This window comes from Gobio gobio (genome assembly GCF_949357685.1).
Source record: "Gobio gobio genome assembly, chromosome: 21".
NCBI classification, from domain to species: domain Eukaryota; kingdom Metazoa; phylum Chordata; class Actinopteri; order Cypriniformes; family Gobionidae; genus Gobio; species Gobio gobio.
This window is the reverse complement of record NC_137117.1, coordinates 30,242,183-30,258,019: the sequence shown is the minus strand read 5'-3', so window position 1 is coordinate 30,258,019 and position 15,837 is coordinate 30,242,183. Positions and strand designations below refer to the sequence as shown.

The 15,837-nt window shown below is 37.7% G+C and overlaps 1 protein-coding gene across 1 annotated transcript; it reads right to left on the bottom strand.

The window, feature by feature from the left end:
- Positions 1–189: 189 nt before the first annotated feature.
- Positions 190–15,570, bottom strand: tm9sf4 (transmembrane 9 superfamily protein member 4). The gene is made up of 18 exons (XM_079802904.1): positions 15,517–15,570; positions 11,287–11,394; positions 9,971–10,070; positions 9,666–9,834; positions 9,403–9,547; positions 9,034–9,157; positions 5,751–5,869; positions 5,546–5,657; positions 5,385–5,455; positions 5,160–5,292; positions 4,434–4,515; positions 4,259–4,334; positions 4,086–4,169; positions 3,454–3,629; positions 3,297–3,360; positions 3,033–3,152; positions 2,506–2,595; positions 190–1,769 (listed from the first exon to the last, which is right to left on the bottom strand). Exons 1-18 carry the CDS (start codon positions 15,547–15,549, stop codon positions 1,620–1,622), a joined length of 1,956 nt encoding a protein of 651 aa, XP_079659030.1. The 5' UTR covers positions 15,550–15,570; the 3' UTR covers positions 190–1,619.
- Positions 15,571–15,837: the final 267 nt, after the last annotated feature.

Genomic DNA, 15,837 nt, shown 5'->3' with positions numbered 1-15,837 from the left:
TAGGCCCAAAATTCCCACCAACAATACATAATTTCTCATGTGAAAATGACTTAAATCTGGAGGAATTTGAGGTTTTACAGTCTTGTCTTGCATTCCAAGAACAGCTAAGGCTCTGACTTCCTACTCTTCTGAGAAAAGCACTCTCAGAATGGCCCAAAGTTTTTGAGAAAACGCTGAACAAAACCTAGACGGCGTTTCAAATGTCAACATATTGGCACTTTTATTGTTTTATACATTATAAATGGACATTCTTAAAGGAGATAGGGAGAGATTGATTCATAAAGAAAAATTGACATGCTTTTGCCTAAAAACAAAGACATAATGGGACAAACAGCTCCACAAAAAAAACCTAAAATGCAACAATATAAAGCACCGTATTTACACCATTAACATACACAGACCCATCGACCCCACGCAACAGGCAGAATAAAGTACTTCTGTAGAAAATATATTCTGTAGTCCTTGCATTTATTCATAAAGTCACCTGTGAATTCAGAATCCACCAAAGCATATGATGATGACATTTGAAGACGACGGAAGCCAAGGAAATAAAGACCGGTCCAAATGCAGAAGTAGATTTTGCTAGTGTTTTAAACTGCTGAATCTTGCAGCTGCTTCAATTTTGGTCAGAATTTGAAACAAACACCGTATCTTGAGGGATCTAAAAGTGGTACAAACATTTTAAAACAAATCTAAAAAAGCACCATGGATGCAAGCAAATATACTGCTACCTGCTGGGCACTGCGATACCCTTGCATTTTGAGGTAAATCCACCAAGATTCAACCGTTTGTGGCTACAGCAACAGTCCATAGGTGAAGTACCACCATCAAGGCATGAGGGAAAAAAAATTACATTCTATCATGTGAAGTGGGAATATGCTTAGAAATTGTAGTTTTTGAAATAGACCTGTTAAAATGAAATATCTAATTTATGAGTGACAAATTTTCTCAATGGCAAGGTACAAACGAACAGAAATAAAGTGATACTGCATCATCAAAGAGTCTTTTAGGTCTAATGACCAGCAAGCACAAGGAAACCGAAGGAAATCTACTTTTTTTTAATGTCCTTGTCTCATCATGTCTTTACATCCCATAATTCCAATCCATGCCAACACGATGACCACAAAGTGACCACACATTCAAACAAACACACACACACACCTCAAGACAACAAGCATTCAAGAACTCAGTTCTGAATCAAAGACATGGGAACAAGTTGAAATTAAACATTATATTAAAAGGACACAAAGTTAATTTGTAAAATTATATAATATGCAATTAACCCTCAATGTCTTCAAAAGCCTGAGACCCAGCCCAAAAATCCAACATCCCCACCAAAACAAAGAAAAAGTCAACCGACACACTTTGGCCCATGTTGTGTGTGCAAAAGGATATACAGACATTAAAAATGGAACTGTTCATGTTGTTTCTCTATACATCTTTGCTGAGGCAGAGAGAGCAGGACAGAAAGGTTGATAACGGTGTACGAAACACATCGCTGTTCATTCCTCCAATCCATACGGGGGCACTGCTGCGCCTCACGCCAGCAATTCACACACGTCAGTGCTTGCTTCACAAAACAGAAAAAAAAAGAAACAAAAACTAAAAAAAGATGCGTTTCAGTCGATTTTGACCGCGGCATAAATTTTCCGTATGAACACGTATGCAGCGTAGAAACCAATCGTTCCCGTTAGCAGCCAGAAAGACAAAACCATCAGGGTCGTGTAGCCAAAATACAGCAGAGAGGGAATGAACTCAACAATGTCCAGCTGAGGGAGGAAGAAAGAGACAAACAACCATGTAAATGCCGAGTCCAACAAAACAACGAGACAAGTGTGCAATTATCGGACACAAAAATAAGACTAGTCTAGTCACATATCTCAATCTTCGACTTCATTTAACTAGAAAATGTCAAACTATTTTAATTGACACTGTATCCATCTCTCGTTTTACCATTTTAAAAGTTCTGAAATTGCATATGCGCTCTATTACTACAGCAGATTTAACACATTTTAAATGTGAAGCATGTCATTTCTGTGCCAATAGCGGCATCACACAAAAAAAAAAAACCAGGTTGCCCCCAAAAAATTTGTCCATCTTCCATTGGTCGGATAAAAAGGTCGCCCCGCCCATCAACACTACTGGTTGAGCAAATAAGCTAAATACAAAATAAAGATTTCTTACAACGTTAAATTGTATTGGGTCCTGTTTAGATAACACAAAATGTAAATAAGCCCCCAATTAATGCATTTATTATTCAATTACATTATTCATAGACACCACACCAACAGCCATAAAATCCACAGTGTGTGTGTGTGTGTTTATGGTCGTGTGATTAGAAAGCAGAGCAGACTCTGTCTAAATAAACTGGTGTTAACTATAGAATGGATTCGATCCCACATTAAGTCTAAAATAATGTTGTAAACTCCATCTTAATGTGCTGAATACGAGAGACACTGCAGTAAATAGAAGTCTACTGTAACACACTGAAGTAAAGATAGTTACCTTATTGACAAAATAGAAAACAGCATAGACTAGGACATAAAAGGCAGAACCTCCGGACACGAGAAACGTCCTCCACCACCATCGATAGTCCTGTAGGGGGAGGAGCCACAATGATTGACAGGTGTTTATTATTGACAGTGAGCGAGCTCTGTTCAAGTTCTACTGGACTGAGAGTGGACAAGTTGTCATTTTTAGAGAAAATGTAGCATGTTTGGTGACCATTCAAATGAAGTGACCTTTGCTTTGTTATCATAACTCTTAATATTTGCATATTTATATTCTGTAAGGGTGAGTGTATTTGTGTGAACAGTGTGCTAAAGATTATGGAGCTCAACCGGTACAACAGGAACACCAAGTAAATGACACACAAGAGGGTCAAAATGTTGCCTAGAGAAGTTCTTAAAATGGATTTGTGGTAATGTAAGAGTTACATCTGAACTGTATTATACCAGTGGTGTTTTGTACATGTAACAATAGGAAATATTTCCTGCTGGAAGTACTAAACGGCTCTATGAACATACACCCACCTCTGCACAAAGCTGGAAGTACACCATCACGATGCTGATTTGAGAGCAGGAAACAACAAGAATTATGAAGACAAGGAACAGGAAGCCAAACAGGTAATAAAACTGGTTTTCCCAGATAGCCTATAAGAAAATATAACACACCACAATGAGCTTATATATTCATAGACACGCTGCAAAACATCAATATATGAGTACATTTAAAATGCCGTACTGCATGTATGCACTATATACACTTTTAAATGATGCATGTTTGATTCCACTTACACTAAAGATGAAGAAAAGTTCGATAAACATAGCGCCAAACGGCAGGATTCCCGCCATCAGGATGCTAAAGGGAGAGATCAATACAATCCCATTAAGCATGCACTGCTAAATCAACTATTCACAGACTAACAAAGACAATACAAAGAGCGCCACATACCCGACAAACTTGTTCATGTACCAGCGCTGCTCAGGAACCTGCCGGGGGATCTGATTGGTTCGAACTGGATTGTCATACGGTTTTTTCCGGAAACCAAAATAATATCCCAGGTACACGAGAGGCATAGAAATACCAAACCACATACACAACAGGGCCAGCATTGTAGTGAAAGGAACCTGAAATATTTGAAAAACGAGAGATGGCAGTCAGTTTATAAGAATGCTCAAGCTGAATAAGAGGAAGTTGCTTGATGGAGCATACAATGTGATTAGTTTCGGTCTTTAAAAAAAGCTGTTCTTTTAATGAATCACACAAATAGTCTCACAAATTACTGTTTGAATCAGTCTAATGATTCCTTTACTGAGTGAATCCATCATCAATAGCAGTTACTAACATAGAATACAGTTTAATAGTTCGGGGTCAAGATTTTTGTTTTAAGAAATTAACACTTTTATTCAGCAAAGATGCATTAAATTGATTAAAAGGGACAGCAAAGACTTTACAATGTCACAAAAGATTTCAGATCAGAATTATCCTGGTTTTCACAAAAATATTTGATAATATGGTACAGCATTGATAATAAGAAATGTTTCTTGAACAGCAAATAGGCATTTAAGAATGAAGATACCTACAGCGCCAGAAGAGTGCTCTCCCCAGATGAAACAGTTCAAAACAAAACAGATTCCAAAGACGGCAGCTGGGTACAGAGTTGCCGTCTAGAAGAACACACACACACACACTGTTTTACTTCTTGTTCTTTCAGCCAGTGTAATCTCCAAGCTCAATTATTTGAGTTTGTACTCACACAGAAAGCCCCTTTCTTCCATCTGTGGCCTTTAAGAGTGCGGTAGAGTCTTCCTGCGAAGTATCCTCCGAACAAACTGCAGGACAAGACACATGACGACAACAAAGTTTGAATAGAGTCCCATCAGAAATAGCAAAATCTGATGGAGCACAAGCTGTTGCTATTGTGCATTTACCCCATGAACATGAAGAGGAAGCAGGCTGTTGTCATAAGAGCTCCTCGGCTGGATGGAGAAAGCATCCCCAGCATTGCCACAACTACAACACACACATGCACAGTTTCGTTGTATTTAGGAGTCACGTAGCAAATGTTTAATAAATGAACATTCAACAAGAAAGGGATAAATAATGCTTGAAAATGTTAGAAAGACAGGCATTACAATTCTGTGGAAATCTGCAGTTGTATGGCCTAGGATTGTGACCGTACCCAAATTTACCAATACCAGTAAAAATTGTGTAGTTTTCTGTACCAGAGCAAAAACTGTTGAATTAAGTCGTTTAAAAAAAATTCCGCTCAACAGATATGATTGTGAATGGCTACTATGTTCAACGCTTGTAAAAACACGCTGTAAATAGAAACCTTTGAAGCTCAGAGAACGTTCAAACAAACAAAAAAAGCCCTTAAAAGTAGGGATGTGCACAACGACTAAATTAATTAAAACTGAAATTTTGTAAGAGACTAGTCTAACCTAAATTCATTCTAAAACGTAACATTAACACAATGGTAATTTGAATGTAGCCTTTGAGAAAATATAAAAGCAAAACATTTAAAGACTAGCATTTCCAAGTCGACTACGTTTGACAACACTAGTGTGGAAGCAGATGCCATATGGCCTGCTCATTAGCAATTAGCATTAGCTTCATACACTACCCTAAAACAAAAAAAAGAGCATAATACTCACAGATAACAATGAGAATCATGCAGAAGAGCTGGATGCCAGATCCCAACAGGGAGCTAAGTATCATGGGATACTGAGGTGGGCGGAAAACATCACCATGGACATTCTTCCAACCAGATTCCTCCATTGTGTCCTCCTATTAACAATAAAAAGAAAGAGCACTGAAGTAACATTATATAAGAGATGAATATCAGAAGGCAAGCGACCAATCAGAATGCAGCAACTTACAATGTCATCTTCTCTGTTGTAGTTGGCAATGTCCTTCCTCAGCGTCCTGATGATGATCATACTCAGGATGCCTGCAGACATACACGTACTTAGATGCCATTGCAATGGAAAAGTGCTTGGAAATAAAGTCATGTGAAGATGGAGAGGAAAATCAGTCACACCTGACAGAAAGAACACCACGACTACAGAGTTGACGATGGAGAACCAGTGGATCTGCACGTCACTCATGGTGAGGTATGTGTCCCAGCGAGACGCCCATTTCACTTCACTCTCCTGCAATGGAGAAGAGAGCAGCCATTTATGAAACCAAACAAGAACATGTAAAGCACAGGTGGACTTCTTGATGGAGGAGGCGACGCGTCTCACCTCCCAGCGCACAGAGTAAGTGAAGAGAATGCTGTTCTCTTTGGATGGGTCGATCTCCTGAGGGATGGGGGCAACCGTTTCAGGTAATGTGCATGTGCCTCGATCATCTGCTTTTATATCTGAGAGAAGAATTAATTAAATGGTAGTAAACAATGGAACATTTATTTGTGTTTTTGGATGCATACAGTAAAATATTTTCAACATACTATATAATATAAATTAAATTAATAAATATTCATTTAAATAAATACAAATATCTAAACACACTACCATTTAAAAGTTTCTTGTGTCCACCAATGCTGCACTTATTTGATCAAAATACAGTAAAAACAGCAATATTACTCTTTAAAATAGCCCTTTACTATTTTAATATATTTAAAAAATGCAACGTATTATTTATATAAGGTAAAGCTGAATTTTCAGCATCATTCATCTTCAGTGTCACATGATCCTTCAGAAATCATTCTAATATGCTGATTTGATGCTGAAGAAACATTTCTTATTATTATCAATGTTGAAAACAGCTGTGCTGCTTATTATTTTTAAGGACATTTTAAAATAATTAATATAAAAACAAAAAATGACAAATTAATAATAATAATAAAATCAAATGACAAATGCATAAATTCCTAATGATAATAAATTATGAAATTAAATATAAAAGCAAAGAAAATAAAACCACCAATGTATGGTTGCTTTCTTAAAGTTAAACTTTTTTTTTTTATGTTGTTCTTGAAAAGCCTTAGATCCTTCATTAGTTATTACAAATACAGCTGTTCATTGTTTGTTCATGCTAGTTCAAAGTTCATTAACTAATGTTAACAAACATAACATATGAATTTAATAATGTATTAGTAAATGTTGAAATTAGGGCTGAAACGAATCCTCGAGTAACTTGAATTCAAAAAATCATTGAGGCAAATTATCGTGTGGAGTCCATTTAACTACACACGGTCATGTTGCAGAAAGACATTTTTTGTGTAAGGACTCGCGCATACTGTGAGGATCACGGTTATATCCGCGGGTCAGGTGGGTAAAGTAATAAAGTGGATGAGAGATAAATCATTAATGTATTGATTTTAATAATGACGCGGAACTCATTTCACGGTAAAACGCAATGAATGTGGGTCATTCTTTAACTTTCGGTTTCAGCTCATCTCAAGATCAGAGACTGCAATGCGAGAGAGCACTGCTAATATAATTGAGTCTCGCTATTTTTAAACGAAGACAGCTGTGTGTTGAGCTTCAGGATGCAACGCTGAGCATTTAAGCTTCATTTGCGGCAGTTCGCGCGTCAGCTAAGAGACACGAGCAACTCTAAACACATGAACAGCATGAATGGAGTTTGCACATGCATCACCGTCATTGTGATGTGTAAGTTACATGTTTAATGGGACTTTGTATATACTTGATATCTCTGAAATACACCATTAAAATGTTCTCAAAGCCAAGCGCAACAACTAGCAGAACAAGCTATAACTTGTGTGCGCGGGATTCGCAGCGCTCGTGCTTTCAGAACTGCGTACTTTGATTTGCGTCACACTTCATCTCACACTTTAATCATATTTATTGTTCCCAACTTAATAAAACAAGCTGTGTTACCATGATGAATGATTAGCTCAAAATGTAGATCTGTATGTGCGATCTAGGCTACTTTATCTGAATTAAATACAAACACTCTTTTGCTCACGTTCCAGCAGTTACTCCTCTGTGTGCTGTAGCTATAGGTTGTCGACCCTGGTTTCGGTTATTTAAGAAATGTAATTTCGCCAAAGAAGATTTTTTTTAAAGCAACCTACTTTAGTGTAGTTAATATGTTACGATAGGAAATGAAAGACAACAACTCCCAGAATACACTTGCTTCGCTGCCCTACGAGGCCACTCCCTACACCGCCCCCAGCGTCGTTTTGATCTTCATAATAATACAATCATTTCGTTCAGTTAGAGATTAAACACTACAATTAAAAACTGAACGTGTCTTTTCAATAAAGTGTGAGTGAGCCGAACGAAAGTCACGGGACAAACGCAGATTTCATTCATCACAAGAGGGAAGTAAGAGCTGAGCAGAGCTGAGGTAACGTTAAGCGCGGCTGTCACGTTTTCTGATTGCATATGGAAGCAACTTTCATAGGAATTCATTGAAAAGTCGAAACTCTCACTTTGCTCTGCAACGCTCCGTTATGAATGCCCGAGGCCGAGCCGAGCGCAGTTACATTCTGAGAGTGAGATCTCTCCTTCTACTGGTTATAGTTTTTAGCCTCTGGCCAAAAAATTATTTTTTCCAGAAATAAAATGCATTATTCTCTAGTCTCAGGGGGATATGAGGGGGGGAAAGTACCATATTTAAAATATACTACAGGGTTTCTACTGAAACTAAGCTCAATGCTAAATCACTGAAGTTACTCTTTAACACTGAGAAATTTAATAATTGTAATGTGACGATCAGGTGTGGAGATCTAAATCAGAGAAAATCATGTGCAGGTGGATGGTTTGTTTTTAACAGCGGATTTAGTGACGTTAGAGCTGATCTGCGCATCTCTAGTAGCTATGCCCATCTCTACTCTTGTTCTTGTTCTAAGTTTCCTTCCTGTCCAATATTTTTTGCTTCTTACAAAAGCCTCAAAGCCTTCCAAGAAGACTTGAAAGTTAAGTTGCACAACACAAATGCAATGTTTAGGCATTATTTTAATATTTATATTACTATTAATTTGATTTATAGGTTGTAGGATTTGTTTTAGTTTGTACTATGTTTACCTTTCCCAATGTTTACCTTACCAAATGACCTCAAGTCATTTGAAATTGATTATATTTTTTTATTTATATATTTGTATTTTGAATATAATATGGCAATTGAATGCACTAAATTGGTTTAGTTTTCACAGATATTAATGTCTGCAATTTCAGCAATAAAACTTAAATTTTTCTAAAAAAGGAAACAAATTAGTTGTTCATTTTAAGATACCGGACTTATTTTCTCTTGTATATTTAGTATTGCTCTTTATTAAAGAAAAAGCACTTCTTATCTGATTACTCGATGGAATAATTGGTAGAATACTCGATTACTAAAATAATCGATAGCTGCAGCCCTAGTTGAAATTAACATCAACTAAGATTAATAAACGCTGTAGAAGTGTTGTTCACTGCTAGTTCACGTTAAGTAATGTTAACAAAGGAAGAATTATTGTAAAGTGTTACCGAAAAGCTTTTTTCTGGTGTTGGATCCATCTATTCAGATTTTTCGATTTATGACATTTTAAATTTCACTGAATTACTAGTGACTTACCTTCAAATTTTACGCTCTTTGGCATCACCTCGAAACGGACAACTCTGTAATTGTGTTCTTCGTCATTCTCCACTTTTTCTTTGTGGTAGTATAGAACGAATGACAGATGGTTGTGCAAATAAAACTACAGGAGGGAACAAAACATGTCAACCAATCACGAAAAAGAACAAACAATGACAAGACCAAATACGATCATTTTTTAATAGAAACCAACAGCCATTTGTATCTATAGACAATTATCAATAATTGTCAATAAATAAATAACAGATGAAAAGTGGTTGAGTGAGAGATAACAAAACTAATTTCTTATATTCTACATCTTTAGACTGGCATATTAACCTAATGGCAAAAGATGTTCTCCAGGATTACCTTGTTATTTTCGGTAAAGCCGAGCCTGTAGCCATGCTCAAACTGTATATCCTTTAATGTGTCCTTCTTCTGTTCCTCTTCTGTCCCCTCCTCTTTGTTTGGGTAAAGCTCCAGCCGTGTGGCCACAGGGAGGTTATCTGCAATGCTGTTCATATGCATGACCTATTAATCAAACTACTACTGACAGCTTTAACTATACAGGATAGGTGAAAATTTGCATGAATTAGAATATTCAGCAAAAATATATAGATTTATTCACTCACAGGTGGACATAGTACTCTTCTTGGATGCGCTCGGCTAGCAGCTTGCTCTCCTCCACGGTGAGTTTGATGGGATCATCTGGCTTTTTACACAACACCTCACATTTCTTGTCGAGGTTCATGAGAACCGTGTAGCGGGTGTTTACAATACGGTCTCCTCGCAACACCTCACCTGGTCACATAGCATCATCAAAATGATAAGCACGTCACAGTAATAACTCAACCTACTCACTGCAACCTTTAGTTTTCTGTAACATAGCAATGCTTAAAAAAGCCAGACGTGCGACTGCTGCGAAATCACAACTTACCGAGGTTCTCTGCCTTGTAGACGACATTCTCAGGCTTACAGAAGGGAAGTGAATAGTACTCATAGGGCAGCTGGGTTCTGGAGCTTGTCAATTTCACAGCCTGGTAATTAAAAATAGGGTATATGTTAGAAACACCAAAGCACAAATCTAAACACTTCTGGAGAAGGAATCTGTGGAATGAAGGATAAAGATTGTGTGAAACAAGATTCCTTAATCTAGATTGATAAGGTCTGAGCAGACATGTCTGTGGAAAACATGTAGTCAATACATTAGTAAATGTCTCCAAAAACAGCAGTGTCTAGGGTCAAAGTTAGAGATGCACTGATTGCAATTTTCTTGGCCAATTCCCATTTTTTTGTAAGTGTGACCTACTTATAACAAAGAACTATCATTGACAGCATATATACAAACAAAAAGCTACTTTTTCAATGCAAACTTTTCAAGTAAAAGTCAGTAGTAAAATACAAACAAAATAAATTGTAAACCACGGGACAAATAAATACAATAGAAAAGAGAGATATGAAATAAACAGTTAAGATTTTCAGGTGGACTAATAGTATATGAAGGCAAGAAATACTACAGCAATTAAAGTAATCAAATGGTAAAATAACACTGGATGGTCTTTATTGTAAAAATTAAATAAAGATTAATGCTTATAATTAAAGTTATTCAGTCAAGAGCAGAGTGTGGTTATGTTTTGTTATGCAAATGTAGAAGAGATTCTGTTAAAGGGATAGTTCACCCAAAAATGAAAATTCTGCCATCATTTACTCACCCTCAAGTTGTTCCAAACCTGTATGAGTTTCTTTGTTCTGCTGAACACAAAAGATGATATTTTGAAGAATGTTTGTAACAAAGCAGATTAAGCAACCATTGACTATCATAGGTCAATGGTCGCTCTATCTGCTTGGTTACAAACATTCTTCAAAATATCTTATCTTGTGTTCAGGAGAACAAAGAAACTTGAGGGTGAGTAAATGATGGCAGAATTTTCATTTTTGGGTGAACTATCCCTTTAACAGAATCTCTTCTACATTTGGAATACAAAACATTAATCAGGTAATGCTGGGAAATAGAAATCCCAGAGAAGTTTCAGTTAAACATATTCATTAAATTCATAAAAACAATTAAACAATAAAATATATCAGTTAGGTGAACTTTAAAGAAAAAGAAAGTGCTAAATACTCATAAAAGTTCATTTGAACTAATTTGCTTAATTTAAGTTTGTCCTACTCAAACCAATTCATTATTTTGAGCGTTAGGGTTTACAGTGCAGTAAGCCACTCATTTTGGTACTTGCGACTACGAGGCCTCACCTTTATATCAACAGGGCTGTTCTGGTGGAAATTCATGGGCGCAACCCCTGGTACATAAAAGGGTGTTACTAAAGGCAGCGTGGACACCAGTAACAGTGCCCACATCTCCTACAAACACAAAAAAGAAACACACAATGTCAAATATGTTTAGTTATCTATAACCTTGTTGCAGTACAAAAACAGCACATATAAACAGCACAAACTTGATCACATAAAAACATACATCCTATGGAACTGTTACTAGGGTAAGTCAGTGCGATGCTGAAAAAGAAAATTCATATTGTTGATCAATCAGATAACAAAGTATCCATAAACCACCTCAACAGGTAAAACAAGGTGAATCTGAAACAACCTCCAAACAATATTAATACAGTCAGCAACTGAATAAACAGTCCCCCATCATCCAAACAAGCAGTTTGAGGTTGTTATCTATTACACAGTTAAAGTCCTCAAATTTAACTGGCCGAGCATTGTTCCAACAGCACTGGGACTATTTAAATCACTCTTCCTTGTCTGTGTTTGTGTGGTCCAGAACAGATTATGTAAGCCAAGTGGAGGGGACGCATAGTGGATTTGCCATATCAAATGCATAAATGTTAAGACGAAACAGAATTAGCAAGTTTCTGAGAAAAACATAATCCAAAAAAAAAAATGTGTAGTGAATAACACACCCATGCATCAGTTGTTGTTCGGATTTTGAGATGTGGTCATTGCACTCAAACGTGAAGTCGATCGTTAGAAAGGGCTGGGGTTTAAAGGGATAGTTCACCCAAAAAAGAATACTACCCCATGATTTACTCACCCTCAAGCCTTCCTAGGTGTATATGACATTCTTCTTTCAGACCAATACAATCGGGGTTAAATTAAAAAATGTCCTGGCTAATCCAAGCATTATAATGGCAGTGAATGGCTGCCCAAAATTTAAAGCCCCCCAAAAAAGTGCATCAATCCCTTATAAAAGTACTCCACATGGCTCCAGGGGGTTAATAAAGGCTGTCTGAATCGAAGTGATGTTTGTGTAAGAAAAATACCCATATCTGACTTGTTAAAGTTGAAATATCTAGCTTCGGCCAGACCACCTTCCGTATTCAACTTACAAAAAAGCGTAACTGGCGCAGAAGCGTTTTGAACTGCGAGAGGCGTTACACTTTCTGTAAAAATCTAACTAGTAGGCTAAATCATGCACACAATTTACTAATTCGCTCCCTTCCCTAAATTGAGGGAATTAATTCGTAAATCGTGTGGACGATTTAGCAAATCGAGAGAACGAAATAGTAAATTGTGCGCATGATTTATGAACCGAGGGAACGAATTAGTTAATTGTGCACACAATTTACTTTTTTCTTCTTCTTGCATGTCATGTGTGGGGCTCCGTACTTGAGGGCGAGTAAATTGTAGGGTAATTAAAATTTTTGGGTGAACCATCCCTTTAAGCAGACCAACGCTGCGTCCCAATTCGCATACTATCCGTGCTAAATAGTATTCGAAAAAATAATTATGCTGAGTCCCAATTCGCCGACTTATACTACATCCTAAAAATATGTACTGTTTTTGTGAAGAAAAAGTGCATACTTTTGAGTGTGTAGCAGAAGAGTATGCAAGCTTTGGGACATACTACTTCGTCATCTTTAACGGACTCTGTCGCTTAGTTACGTGCAGCCCGTCACCGTTTAAACTGCCCTGTCAATCACCGTCACAGTTCAAATCCTCCACATTCAATTTCATTTCCTACCGTATCGGAGAGAAATGTAGCAGCACGTTGATCTGCCATTCGTGGGTCTTTAATGCAGAGACTCCTCATGTGTTTCCAAAGTTAATGTCCAAACATATTACAAAAGTTCACAATGCTGCTGCAGGTGAAATATAATGTGGCTAACACTGAATAAATATCTTTTCTGCAGGTTAAATACTGATAATTGCTCACTCAAACCCCTTTATCTAATCCTCTCTACTTAACTGTCATGTTTGTAGTTTAACACTTTATCCGCGTTTGTAGTTCTAATCGAATCCTCGTCCATCTCGCAATGGGTTGTGGGCAGTATCAGCCGTTAGAGTGCGCATCGATCTGCACTTCGAATTCTGACCAGAAATAGTAGACCATCCGTAAATCTTTGGAATACTCTTTTCAACATACTACGATTTGGGACATACTAATTATTTTTTCGAATACTATTTATTACGGATAGTATGCGAATTGGGATGTGGCGTTAGTATGTCCCAAATCGTAGTATGTTGAAAAGAGCATTCCAAAGATTTATGGATGGTCTACCATTTCCGGTCAGAATTCGAAGTGCAGATCGATGCACACTCTAACGGCTGATATTGCCCACAACCCATTGCGAGATGGACGAGGATTCGATTAGAACTACAAACGCGGATAAAAAGTGTTTAAAAAAAATACAAACATGACGGTTACGCGAGTCCGACAGAGAGGGTTAGATAAAGGGGTTTGAGTGAGCAATTACTACATTTCTCTCTGATACGGTAGGAAATGAAATTGAATGTGGAGGATTTGAACTGTGACGATGATTGGCAGGGCATTTTAAAAGGTGACGGGCTGCACGTAACTAATGCTGCGTTCCAGACAGGTTGAGCCCGTAAATTACAACTTCAAACCACGACTCACGACTTTGTAGTGTCCCAGGCAAAGTCACGCCAAACTGCCTGAGCGCAAGGAATCGTGTGGTAGTTTGATGTAAACAAAGCATGTCGGACCGTACGGGGTTTATGCTCATTTACAATCATTTCTATCGCCAAAGGTGCTTACTCCTTGCTTATTTGAGGGAAACTGAGGAGAAAAACAGCGCAGACGGCAAGAAAAGCTGTTATACCTTTTATTTTACGTTTTTTGTATATTTGTTTCATAAACACTGCAACCGTGGGGGGCTGCCATTGTTGCTTCGCGGGCTATGTGACGTCAAAACTCGTAACTGGGAGTACATCGATCTAGTACGAGTTCACGGGTGGGAAGTCACGGGTTTGGCTGCCGTTCCAGTGCACTTTCACGGGTAGAAGGTTGGAAAAACACGGGTTACGGGTTGCCTGGAACGCGGCATAATGCTGCCTTCACGTGCTCTCGGAATTATCGTAATATACGAGTTTCCTAGGTAAACATTGCACATGAACGCCCTCACATTTTGAAACTTGAATGCAATGCGCTCGTCAACACGACTTCAGAAGTCGGAATCATCAAATTTCCGATAGCACGTGAAGGCAGCATAAGCAACAGAGTCTGTTATAGATGACAAAGTAGTATGTCCCAAAGCTTGCATACTTTTCTGCTACACACTCAAAAGTATGTACTTTTTCTCACAAAAAGAGTACATACTTTTAAGACGTAGTATAAGTAGGCGAATTGGGACGCAGCACAAATGATTGGAGAAGTCATGCATTCATCAGAGAGTTGTCTGCCATTTTCACTGGAAGGTCCAGTTATGACCTTCTGACTTTGCTATGTCAACAAAAAAATCCTTCACATTAATACTTTAGGCAAAATCACTCATGAATTTTCTCAAAAAATAATTTACAATCAAATCAACTAGTGTCCATTAATTTCCTTTATTTGTAAGTTGTCGTGTAATAAGCGGGATAATACCCCGTCATTTTTTGCGTCGGGGTCCCAAACTTCCCATTATTTCTTACAGAATAACATAAATAGTAGCCAAACTCTTCTTAAGCCAAAACTCCATTTAAATCCCCACAAGTGTCAAAAACACAGTGTCATCCGGCAAGAGAAACACATATTAGTACATTCTGGAAGGAATTGAGAAAACAACTTTGATTTAATCACTTTATCAACAGTCCTCATCGTCATCTTTGCTTTGATTGCGAGAGGCATAGAATGCTAGAGCAGCGCGAACGCATTAGCCTGACAGGGCAGATACAGACTCCATCATGTGATGCTGTTCATCATGATACACAGTCGCGTATGTTCAAGCAATAAGAGCTGTCTGTTTCATATGCCGTGGGTTTTAGATTAGATGAGGACATTACACCAGTCTAAATCTGAGCAAACACTCGATAATTAGCTGCCTGCTAAGCGTTAATGCTAGCCGGCTGCTTTTTAATCAGCATCCACTGCGCGAAAATTGCAAATCATATCATATCGTACACTCGCAAGAAGCAACACGAAACAACATAGTTTAAAGTAAGTCATCTATATCCGTGTGGAATTGACCTTTTTGTGAAAGAAAGAAACAGAAAATACTTTAGCATCGGTAAGTTACTCACCATCGCCGCCGCCATCTTGAATACACGTGTCATTGCGGACGTCACAGGAAGGATGTCAATGCGTCATCATGCTGCTGTCATTTCACTTTCAAAGCTTACAAGGAAGTTAGTCAAGGCTTTTGAATATTATTGACACAACAGGGAGGCGACATTTGTAAAAGTTTCAGCCTTTTAAACGAGGCCTTCAACATGTAATTCATATTTACCAATACGCAGTTGTGAAGGGTTTAATTTTCTTATTGTGCTATAGCTACAGACTGTTCACTGTTGATGGCCTTTAATTCTTTATCATTCATATCAGTATCAAGCAATAGCAATGGA

Excerpts from the sequence above, each read along its gene's own strand:
- tm9sf4 (XM_079802904.1), bottom strand. The coding sequence starts at position 15,549 with ATGACACGTGTATTCAAGATGGCGGCGGCGATG. Across the intron at positions 9,835-9,970 it reads CTACAAGGCAGAGAACCTCG|GTGAGGTGTTGCGAGGAGAC; the intron begins GTAAGTTGTGAT and ends CTATGTGACCAG. Across the intron at positions 5,658-5,750 it reads CTTACTCTGTGCGCTGGGAG|GAGAGTGAAGTGAAATGGGC; the intron begins GTGAGACGCGTC and ends TCTCCATTGCAG.